Here is a 12,064-nt window from a genome sequence, read left to right as displayed (position 1 = left end):
GAAAGTCTATCAGAGTTTTAAAATAATAAAGAATATTTTGAAACACCATTTAATCAATTTAAAAAGAAAAAGGACAATTTCCTAAAAACATATAATATACTAAAACTGAAATAAGAAGAAATGTAAAACCTGAATACATTTGTAGGGACTAAAGAAATTGAGTCTGTGGTCAAATGCGAGTTACAACCACCTACACACATACACCAATTCTCAAAAAAAGATATACAAATGGCCAATACATACAATGGAGCATGATGGTCTACATCACTACTCACAGGGAAATGCAAATTAAAACTACAGTGAAATACCACTTCATACCTTCTATGATGGCCATAATTTAAAAAACTAAAAATGGCCACGTGCAGTGGCTCACACATGTAATGTCAGTACTTTGGGAGGCCAAGGTGAGTGTGTCACCTGAGGTCGGGAGTTCAAGACCAGCCTGGCCAAGATGGCAAAACGCCGTCTCTAGTAAGAATACAAAAAAAAATTAACCAGGCATGGTGGCAGGTGCCCGTAATCCCAGCTACTCAGAAGGCTGAGGCAGGGAAGTAGCTTGAATCCGGGAGGCAGAGGTTGCAGTGAGCCAAGATCATGCCACTGCACTCCAGCCCAGCCAACAGAGGCTCAGTCTCAAATAAAATAATAATAAAAAAAATAAAAACAACAAGTGTTGGCAAGGATGTGCAGAAATTGGAACTCTTATACAGGGCTACTGGGAATGTAAAAAGGTGCAGCCACTGTGGAAAATAATTCAGCAGTTCCTCAAAAGTTAAACAGAATTGCCATACAATCCAGCAATTCCACTTCTAGGTATTTACCCAAAAGAATTGAAAACAGATACTCAAACAAATACTTTGAAGCAAATGTTCACTGCAGTATTATTCAAAATAGCGAAAAGGTAGAAACAACCCAAATGTCCATCAGCAGATGAATGGATAAACAAAATGTGGTCTATATATACAATGGTATATTGTTCAGCCTTAAAAAGGAATGACGTACTGACATATGCTACAACATAGATGACCCTTGGAAACATTATACTAAGTAAACTAAACAAGATGCAAAAGGACAATATTGTAATAATCCACTTATATGAAATATCTAGAATAGGCAAATGTATAGAGACAGAAGGTAATTTAAAGGTTACCAAGGGGTAAGGAGGGAAGGGAGAATGGGGAGTTATTATTTAATGGGTGTAGAGTTTCTGTTTGGAGTGATGAAAAAGTTTTGGAAGCATAGTGGTGACAGTTGCACAACATTGCAACTGTGCTAAAAATCAAATTATACACTTTAAAATGGGTAAACTGGCAAATTTTGTGTTATATACATTTTACCATAATTTTAAAAAAGTTAATAGACGCAGACAATTGTATAGAGTTCACAGAAATGATAAAGCTAATTTTACTTGAACTGTTACAGAGATGAGCGAGAGAGAAATATTAGTCTGCTTTTTTTTTTTTTAGGTTAGACTATCCTTTATCCTAAAATGAGACAAGAACAATACAAGGCTGATCTCAGCTAAGAACATAAATGCAAAAATTTCTAGAAAGTGGTAACTAAATCCAGTATTAATTTTTGAAGTATCTTGACAAAATTGAGTATATCCCAGGAATGCAAGAAGAATTTGACATTGAAAAACCTGAGAATGCAATTCTCTACACTAACAGATGAAAGAATAAAAATAATATTTAATTATCTTGAAAGATGTAGAAAAAAGCTTGTGATAATGTGATTCAACATTTATTCTTGATTAAAAACTCCTTAGCCAACTAGGAACACTTAACCAAAAGAATGAGATTTTTGCGTTACGATTTAAAATAAATTTGCTAGATTCATTTATTTTGCTACATAACAACTTTTGCAAGTAATGGTGTTTTGGAATGATACTTTTTAATATTTTTGGAACTTAACAAGAAGTTGTATAACTCTTATGAATTAGTTCAGTATTAAAGATCAAAGAGGACATGCCCAGCTAGCTCAGCTGGCAGAGCATGAAATTTTTAAAAGATCAGGGAGGTAATAATCAGACGGTTAATTAGCAAAAGAGTGGTGAACAAGTCCTCCCTCTCATAGCAGTTGACCATTTCAAGTAGATAATCTCTTACAGTAAACATTCGTATTTTTCTTCACTTAATAAACCTTGCAGCATTTACTATGTGCCAGGACTGTCCTAAGCACTTTACAATTATTAACTTAACAAATCTCCTAACAACCCTCTGGAATAGTTACTATTATTGAACCTCAGTTTCCTACAGAGAAGGAAACTGAAACCTAGAAAGGTTAAGGAAGTTGACCAAGATCCCTCAGTTGTAAGATAGAGCATTCAACTTATTTTTCTCTCCTCTCCTTCTGGTACTATACTGGATATGGTGGATCTCATCAATTTCTTCCTGTATCTTTTACCTACTCCTTCCTGTTTTCCATCTCTCTGTGCCACATTTCAATTTTTTAAACCTATCTTTTGCATCTCTTCAGCTCTCTCATCTACAGTTTAGCACATTCTTTGACTTTTATCTAAATTCATGACTGTATTATTTATTTCTAAAAGTTCTATCTGGTTCCTTTTTGAGTTTGTCTGATCTTTTTGATAGTGTCTCACTCTTCTTTCATATTTTCAAATCCTCCTTTTATCTTCTTGAATAGCTGGTCATTGTTATTTTTCCATTCTCCACCTGATTATTGTATTGCAAGAAACTCTTGAGTATCTAATAGTGTCCTCTGGTTTGCCTGTGGACTCTTGAGTGTTTCTCTTGTGTTTTCTAATTTTGGGTTGTGAGCTCATCTTCCTCTACACTTATTTGTGGACATCCTGAATTGTCCACTTGAAGGTGTGTTCCTCCAGAAAAGTTTTGTAATAACTTCTGCCTGGCACTCCACAGGGATACAGTAGCCAAAGGCCACTTTTCAAAAGCTGTCACTTAGAGGCCTCCTAAAAGATATAAGGAGCATAAATAAAGCAAACTGCATGGTGCAAACCAATGGTTGTAAATTCTTCATATTTTTCTCACCACATGCAGAATACAAGCCAATACAGACAAGTTTTCTTATTGTCTTCTTGTACCAGCACTAGATAGTAGATCATCCCCTTCAATTGGAAAATATATTCTTTCATACAGTTATTCTTGTATTACTCCTTTGATAAATTACACTTTTCCATTTTCATTGTTCTCTCTTTTTATAACTATAAGCATTAAATTTCATAGCCTGAGATCCTTTAATGTTTTTTGTAATGTCTTTCTGTAAGGGCAATATGCTAGCTTTTTTATTGGAGGATCCAGAAATGTCGGTATGTAGGGTTTGTGCTTTATAATCATTCAGGTTTTCCAGAAAATAATTTTCTACTTTCTCCAGTTCTGTACAGGTAGAGGTAGGATGGGGGAGCCAGTGGTATGTTCTTGGTTGTCTAAGTTCTTGAGAAAAGTTCAGAAAAGTCCCTGCAACATCTCCATTTCATATCAGTTTTCAGTCCTGAGACACACTCACTTTCTGCAGTAACTGGGAACTTGAGACCAGAGAGTCTCTGGTTTAACTTCCCTAGGGGAAAAAAAAAAATCTCCTATGGGCAGCAGAAGATGAGGCAGATGTGGAGGACAGAAATTATGCCTGAGGAATGGGCATTTTTCAGGCTGCCAAGAAAAAGGATCCTGAGGATCAATCCCTTAATATACAGACTTTCAAATCTTCCTGCATTTTCAGCCCCATAGCTCTCCCCACCTTCCTTAGTCTACGGTTGTGTTAGTTTCCTGGGGCTGTTGTAACAAAGTATCACACACTGAGTGGCTTAAACAGCAGAAATTTTCTCACAATTCAGGAGACTAGAAATTTGAAATCAGGGTGTTGCAGGGTTGATTCTTTGTGAAGCTTCAAGAGACAGTCTGTTCCAGGCCTCTCTCCTGGCTGCTGATAGCCTTGAGTGTTCCCTGGCTTGGAGATGGTGCTCTCCCCATGTCTTCGTGTTGCCTTTCTTCTATTGTGTCTATCGCTGAATCCAAATTTCCCCTTTTGTAAGGACACAGTCATCTTGGATTAGATCTCACTCTAATGACTTCATTTTAATGTGATTACCTCTGTAAATACCCTGTCTCCAAATAAGGTCCCATTCTGAAATACTGAGGTTAGGACCTCAGCATCTTTGGGGGTGAGAGAGAACACGATTCAGTTATGACACTGCTGCCCCAAATCCTGAGCTGTTGAAGTTCTGCAGAGTAAATCAGCTCATTTCCTTGTATTCATGCCTACCTGCACACCCCATCATACACGCACACAGATACATAAACATACATACACATACAGAGACACAAACACAAATACACTGACACATATGCATGCATACAGGCTGTGTCAAAAAATGTACTCTGGATTTATTTTAATTCGGTATGGTAAGATACACAGACACAAACATGACTGGCACAAAAGAAGAAGTTTATACCTAACAGATCCCTAGAAACAAGAAGCATGGTGTCTTGGTTAGTTTTCTGCTGTTGTAACAGAATACACAGACTGGCAATTTATAATGAACAGAAATTTATTTTTCACAGTTCTGATGGCTGGGAAGTCCAAGATCAAGAGGTTGGCATCCTGCAAGGGTCTTCTTGCTGCACCATCCTATGGTGCAAGGCAAGAGAACATGAGAGCAAGAAAGAGAAAGAGAGAAAAAGAGGTCAAATTCATTTCTTTTATAAGGAATCCACTCTTGCAATAATGGCATTAATACATTCATGAGGGCAGAGCCCTACAGCCTAATTACCTCTCATTAGGTCCCGCCTCCCAACAACATTGTGTTAGGGATTAAGTTTCCAATACATGCTTTTGGGGAGACACATACAAATCATAGAACATGGAATGCCACACAGGACCACATAGGGAAGAACCAGTGTTGGTCAGAAGGCAGAAGGGAGACAGCAGAATACAGAGCAGAGCCGTTACTAGGGTTTTCCCAGGAAGGAATAGGTGACACAGGGTAAGGTGCTGAGTAAATTTAGGACTAGATAGCTTGAATAATCGTGGTGTTCTCTGGGCTATAGTGGTCTGGTATCTGGACCTGGGGTGACTTGGGACAGGAAGAATATTGGCTTAGTGTGTGAGAGTTTGATAATGGAGATGGTTGGTTGTGTGGGCTCTGGATTGGTTGGCTTGTATATCAAAGGAGACTTTGCATATTTCAGGGGAATCATTTGCTATCTCTAGAAATTAGCTAACCTAGGAGAATCAGTTTCTCCAGGATCAAGGCTCCAAATGCCAGAGCATCAAGAATACAGAAACTGAGGAAACACAGTCAATACACATACACACAAACGTACACACAAAATACACACAGATACAGATACACACAAACACATGTGCATATGTGCACTAGCCTATTTGGAGTGTGGTTTCCTTGGCTGCATTCATTCTATTACTCTTCCAGCTACTTTGCCTCTTTCCTCTCTTTTTTTCTTTCTTTTCAACTTTTTTGAGCCATAACATTTATATCCGTTTTCAGGAATTGGCAGTGGGATTCAGAGAATAGGCAAAGATTAAACTTGTGCATTCAACCTTCCACTTTTAACTGGAAAACACTTGAGCGCAACATTTGCTGGTACCCTGCAGCACCTCCACAGAGCTTTTGCTGCTGCCACGTTAGACAGCTTCACCATGTAATGATGACCTTTTAAGATTCTAAATCGCCCCACCTCTGAGCCTGTTCTTCATTGGAAATGCAAGACAACCAGATGACATGAGGGAGGGGTGGCTCTTAAGGCTTGATCTAATTTCCAGTGCTGTCCATGTTGATTTCTCTCAGTCCTTCTCCTGCAGGCTGTGCGTCTCTGCTTACCCAGCATGCTTGTACTCCACTACTGGAAGTAACCTGTCACTTTAAAAGAAAAAAAAAAGCCACCGAGTGACCTTCCTTAGGAACGGGTTGCTAAGCTGGTGTTTTTGCTCCAAGACATGGCTGCAGCTTCCCAGGGAGGAGCCCAGGGGCATCTCCAACACTCAGCCTTTCCCTACGGACCCTTTTAAAAGATTCTACAGCACCATCTCTCTCCACTTCCATCCTAGAAAGCAGAATCTGCAAAGTGCCTTTTGTAAAGTTTCTTAAGGTAAATCAGTCCCTAACCGGACTTTGGGCTGCAACAATGATTTCCTGTTTTCAGTTACCCGGCTTGAAATTCAGCCTCTCCGGGATACCATGAGACTGGATTTAATGAATTGTAAATTTGGGGGCTCTCATCATTATTTATGTTTTTACTTTCTGAAATGGGAACATAGACCATTACTTGGCAGCTTTGATTTGAGCTGCTATCTGGTATCTGGTTTGCAGGAAATGTAAGTCCAGTTCATCACAAGCCCTAAGTGAAAATGCTCTCTGACCAAAGCTCTGTGAAACATTAGCTGCATGTTGCACTTACGGGCCTTTTAGTTCAAACTGGCTTAAGGGGAGAAGCACTAGTTACTGCGAAATACACTTTTCTTGGTATTAGACAGAGGAAGGGCTACTAACCACAGTGCTGAGAGTTGCTGTGCTTTCCAAAGACTTCAAGAAAATCTACTGGCTACAACTTAAGCTGACTGTTTGTTTCCCCTCATTGCAAAGAGGTGCTATGAAAAGCTAATAAAGTCGAATAAGATATATGTTTGCTATTGCATTTTCATATAACCTTTTCTGCAAATAAATTCAGTGTCAGCATGAAATCTCTCTCTCTCTCTCTCTCTCTATATATATATATCTCCTAGAGCTCACTTATAGAGTCGTTCATTCAAACATTTATGGAGCATCAACAATGCACCAGGCAATGAACTTAAGTTTAGAGGGTGCAAACATAAATTAGACCAGGTCAGAAGCTCAGAGTTTGCTGGGAAAATAGACCTATAAACACATGATAAGAATACAATGAGCTAAGTGCCATAAGAGATTTATAAAAACACTGAAAGCACAGCGGGATGACATCCAGGGAGGGGCTTCCAGCACTTACCACATCGTGTAAATGTACTGGCCATATATCACATAACACAGCTCAAATATGGTCCCCATATGTACTCTTCAAAGCCAATGTATATTATATTGAGCTGATTCAATGATTCTATAAAGCTATTTGTCACTAACCTTATGCTAAGGGAAACTGCAGCTGGAATAACTTAAAGAATAAGACAATGTATTCCAAAAGAATGTATGTGGCACCTCCCCAGGTGTCCAAGCTCCAGGATGGAACAGAAAAATATTCTCAGGGTGTGAGGAAGAAAATACTCCTGGGTAGAAGTGCAGGAGGTTGCAGAAGCACCATACATGGAAACAGCAAGGCAACTGCCCTGGGCCTGGCTGAAGGCAAGGAGAGATGGAACATGAGTTATGGTAGCTGGGGGCTGAAGATTGGAGCCAAAGGTGGGTGGGCTTGAAAATCACCTAAGGTCTCTTTCATGACTCCTCTTCTATCCCCCAAGCTCTTTTCCCTCCTCATTCCTTTTTTCCACTTTCCCTCCTCACAATCACTTTTTCTTATTAACAAAACCTACCAATATTGAGAGCCCAGTCTGTGCTAGGCATTTTGCTACACACATTTCATCATTTAGCCCTTATAAATTAATCATCCTTCAAGCTAGGAAGTATGATTGCAATGTTGGAGAAAAAAAAAAAATGTGTCTCAGAGAAGGGAGGGCATTGTTCCAAGATCACACAGCTAATAAATAAAGCTGAAGCTGGAACTCAGGTCCACATATTCCTTGGCAAAGAAATACGTGGGCCACTCTTCCTATAAACCCATGTTTTTGCCATCCTGGAGTAGAGCATATATATTGCATGATTTTTTAAGCAACCAATGTGGAGTTGAGATGCATTGTATCTCAACCTCCAGGTATGGCTCTGATCCATTGATGACTCTTAAGAATAGACCATTTATTCAGATGAAGGTGTCAGTACTTTCCTTGAAAAAAATGTTTGGTTTTCTGCACTGAGTAAAAGAAATAATTGACTTAATGTAGCCTAAGCCTTTTCTCACCAGTGCTTCACAGCTTTCAACTGTAAATATTTCCAGAATAGTGGGCTATTCTGGAAAGCATAGAATAATTATTGATGCCATTGCAAAAGCAAGAATAAATGGTGAGACGGAGGGGTAGAGTGGAGTGAGGGAGGACTTGGGAATCAGACTCTTGGGGTCAAGTTCTGGATGTGACATTTAATAATTATAACCTTGGGCAAATCATGCAAACTGTCAGAGCCTCAGTTTACTCATACACAAATTGGGGCACATACTGCTAAGCTAGACATGTTATTGTGAGGACTAAAGAGAACATATGTCTAGAGTTAGCACAAAATAAGTGTGCAGTAAATCATAGCTATTTTGATGTTGCCAGTAGGAATATATTAACAAGTACTAATGCATAAGATGATGGCAAGCTGCATATTAAAACCAGGCAGTATTGATTTATCTTTTCTTAGCAACAGTGTTCATATAAAAAGTAAATTTCGTTGTCATTTGATTTCCTTAGAAACTCATTTAAAGGAAATGATGAGGAAAGAATGAGGAGAAAAGAAAATCCCATTACATTTTTCATTTTCTACTTCTATTTTTTATTTCATATAAAGCATTTTTTAACTTATAGAGAACTTTTTTTAGTTACTAAAATATTTCACAGGTTTTTGTTTGTCTGTTTGTTTTGGTTTTTTTCAGTTTGCAATGACCGGAGTTGTTTATTAGAGAACTCTCGTGTACTTTTACATTTCATCCTTATTATCCACCCCCTCATTCACTCTAGGTTACCTTCTTGCCTCTCTATTTTCTTAGCTGCTTTTACATTTTCCTTCCTTTGTTTTTCGTATGCTGTGATGAAGTTTGTAGAGAAGACAATAGAATTTCAGATGTTTTATTTCCCTTTAACATGGTAAATCCCCTGTAGGGTCAGTGAAACCTTGAGCTCAGATGAGCTGCTTAAATGACCTGACCAAGGCCCAGTTAAGATTTGGGTTCCATGGATATTAGAAAGGGCTTATGATTTGTCAGCCATATGCCTGTTGTTTCTCCACATGGTTTCTCACTTAATCCTCACAGAAGACTAGAAAAAACAGTGGAGCTTTAAATAGTCCTAGAATGTGGCTATGGAACCACAGGCAATAAGTCAGTGACTTAGTCATTCATTTGACAAGTATATATTGAATGTCCATGATGTCCCATAATCCTAGTCTCTGGAGGTAAACAATAAACAAAATAATATTTCTGCCCTCTTGTAGCTATATTTTAATGGATATAGGCTGACATTAACAAGTATGTATGTTGAGTGGTGATAAGTACTATGAAAAAATCATTGTAAGGTAGTTAAGGAATTCCAGGAGGGTGTTGGGAGGAGATCATTGTGTTGCGAATGGTCAGAGAAGAGCTGATAATAAAATTTCAGCAGAGACCAGAAGAAAGTGAAAGAGCAAGAGCCATGCAGATATCTTGGGGAAAGGAAAACTAGGTAGCAGGAACTGGTACAAAGGTCCTGAGGCAAGAGGATTCAAGTGCAAATCACACACACAAGGCTTGTAGGCCTTGGAAAAAACTTTCGGTTTTACTCTGTTGACAAAGGGAAATCACTGGAAGATTTTGAGTGAAGCAACGTCATGATGTCACTCAAATTTTTATCAATTTGCACTGGCTTCAATGCAGAGAATATGGTAGCCCAGCAATGTGGGAAGCTGAGAAATTAGGAGGTACTTGCAGTAGATTTCAAGAGAGAAGATGGTGTTTGACCATGGTGATAATAGTGGAAATATTTAGAAGTGATTAGATCCTGAATATAATTTGAAGCCACAACTGGCAGGATTTCTGATGGATTGAGTGTGGTGTGTCATGTGAGACTGAGAAAGGAGTTAAGAATGACTGCAAGGTTTCTGGCCTGGGCAAAATGGATTTTTGTGTATTACAACAGGAAAACTGCAGTACAAAGCAGGCTCAGGAATAAAAGCAAAGAACTTTATCTGAGGTATGTCAAGCCAAGTGAAGGTGTCCATCAAGCAGATACTTGAGTCTGGAATTCTGGGGAGATGTCTGGACCCAGGATGTAAATTTGGGAAGTATCAGCATGCAGATGGTGTTTAAAGCCAAGAGACACGATGAGACGGCCAGAGGAATGAAAACAGGCAGAGCTAAGCCCCAGAGCACTCCAACCTTTGGTGGTCTGAGAGATGGGGAGAAACCAGCAAAGGAGTTTGAGAAGGAGCAGTCAGTGGGTAAGAGGAAAACCAAGAAAGAACTTGTCCCAGGAGCCAACTGAAGAAAGTATCTCCAAAGAAAGGGATGGGTGACTTTCATCACTAAATGTTTCTGACCTTTCCGTGCCTGGCTGATTTCACCCACAAGTAATGCAAATGACAAACATGGCATGTTCTCACTTATGTGTGGGATCTAAAAATCAAAATAATTGAACTCATGGAGATAGAGAAGAGAAGGATGGTTCTCTTTTTTATCTACCAGAGGCTGGGAAATGTAGTCAGGGGTTGGGGGAGGTTCTCTAATGGATACAAAAAAAATAGAAAGAATGAATAAGACCTAGTATTTGATAACACAACGAAAGGACTATAGTCAATAATAATTTAATTGTACATTTAAAAATAACTAAAAGAGTATAAATGGCTTGTTTGTAACACAAAGGATAAATGCTTGAGGGGATAGATACCCAATTTTCCGTGATGTGATTAAGCTTCGCATGCCTGTACCCAAATATCTCATGTACCCCATAAATATCTACACCTACTATGTACCCACAAAAATTAAAAATGTAGAAAATGTTTTAAATGTCTCTGACCAAGTCAAGTAAGATGAGGACTGAGAATTGATCACCAGACATGGCAAGGCAGCGGTCACTGGAGATGAATCATTGGCAAGAGGAGTTGAAGAGCATGCTAGACCCCAAAAATAAAAACAAACTGGGAAGAGAGGGACTGTTTGAGGGATTTTTCTGTAATTGCTGAAAACTTGAGCAACAGCTAGAAAGAGAAGTAAAGTTAAGAGAGGGCTTTTTTTGGCCAGGAGCGGTGGCTCACGCCTGTAATCCCAGCACTTTGTGAGGGCAAGGCAGGCTGATCACGAGGTCAGGAGTTCGAGACCCACCTGACCAACATGGTAAAACTGACTCTACTAAAAATACAAAAACTAGCCGGGCGTGGTGGCACGCACCTGTAATCCCAGCTACTCAGGAGACTGAGGCAAGAGAATCGCTTGAATCTGGGAGGCACAGGTTGCAGTGAACCAAGATCATGCCACTGCACTCCAGCCTAGGCAACAGAGTGAGACTCTGTCTCAAAAAAAAAAAAGAAAGAAAGAAAAAGAAAACAAACAAACCAAAAAACTGGTGGGGGGCTTTTTTAAAGGAAGGGAAAAATTACAGCATTTTTTCCACTGGTAAGAATGAGCCAATTGAGCAGGAAGAAAATCCAGGTGAAAGTGAAGAATTGTCAGGATCAAGGGCCTGGAGGGGGAGGAATGATGGGGCCCAGTGCACTATTGAAGGAGGGGCCCCATGGGGACATGGGGGTTCACAGTAGCAACTGGAAGCAGAGGAGGTGGCGGTGGCTCAATGTGGTAGGAGGGGAAGGGGATGCAGAAGCCCACTCTGGTCTTGTCTTTTTACTTAGCGAAATAAGGGCCAAGGTCAAGGGCAGAGAGTGCAGAGGGGCAGTAGCGGAGAGGAGCTGTAAAATGGTCCTTCTGGAGCTGGATTCCAACCAGTGCCATCCAACTCTATGGACACAGTAAAGGCAGGCTCCTGGGGACAGGGAGACCTGGCATCCTTCCTTTCCTCTGGCACTTATCTCCACCAGTCCTGCAGTCTGCCAGGGTTCCTGTGAGTGGAAAGTCTACTCAGCTCAAACACTTCACTTACCATCACGGCCAGCCTCATATATATCCATAGTAAGAGAAGCAGTATTTCATTGATTTCAAAATGCCTGACTTCTTCATTATTCTTTGTCAGGGACCCATCCCAGCCAAAATGAATCCCAGGGAAGAAAAAGTAAAAATAATTACAGAGGTAAGTGGCCACTTCGATGTCCTCTAGGGATGTGTTTGTGTGTGCACACTTATGTTACACTTGCTTGTGAATGAGG

At 39.7% G+C, this 12,064-nt stretch overlaps 1 protein-coding gene across 1 annotated transcript in view; it reads left to right on the top strand.

Annotated features, from left to right (window-relative positions):
* The first annotated feature begins 5,893 nt into the window (after window positions 1-5,893).
* The window catches only part of CC2D2A (coiled-coil and C2 domain containing 2A), a 136,235-nt gene continuing 130,064 nt past the window's right edge, over window positions 5,894-12,064 (top strand). The window contains exons 1-3 of the mRNA XM_011948833.1: window positions 5,894-6,086; window positions 9,209-9,242; window positions 11,932-11,988. Of these exons, the coding sequence (XP_011804223.1) occupies window positions 11,950-11,988 (39 nt within the window). The 5' untranslated portion in view covers window positions 5,894-6,086; window positions 9,209-9,242; window positions 11,932-11,949. The remainder of the gene's footprint in view (window positions 6,087-9,208; window positions 9,243-11,931; window positions 11,989-12,064) is intronic.

Source organism: Colobus angolensis, unplaced genomic scaffold (genome assembly GCF_000951035.1).
Source record: "Colobus angolensis palliatus isolate OR3802 unplaced genomic scaffold, Cang.pa_1.0 Scaffold284, whole genome shotgun sequence".
NCBI classification, from domain to species: Eukaryota; Metazoa; Chordata; class Mammalia; order Primates; family Cercopithecidae; genus Colobus; species Colobus angolensis.
Note: the sequence above shows the minus strand (reverse complement) of the source record. Positions and strands in the feature narration are given on the sequence as shown.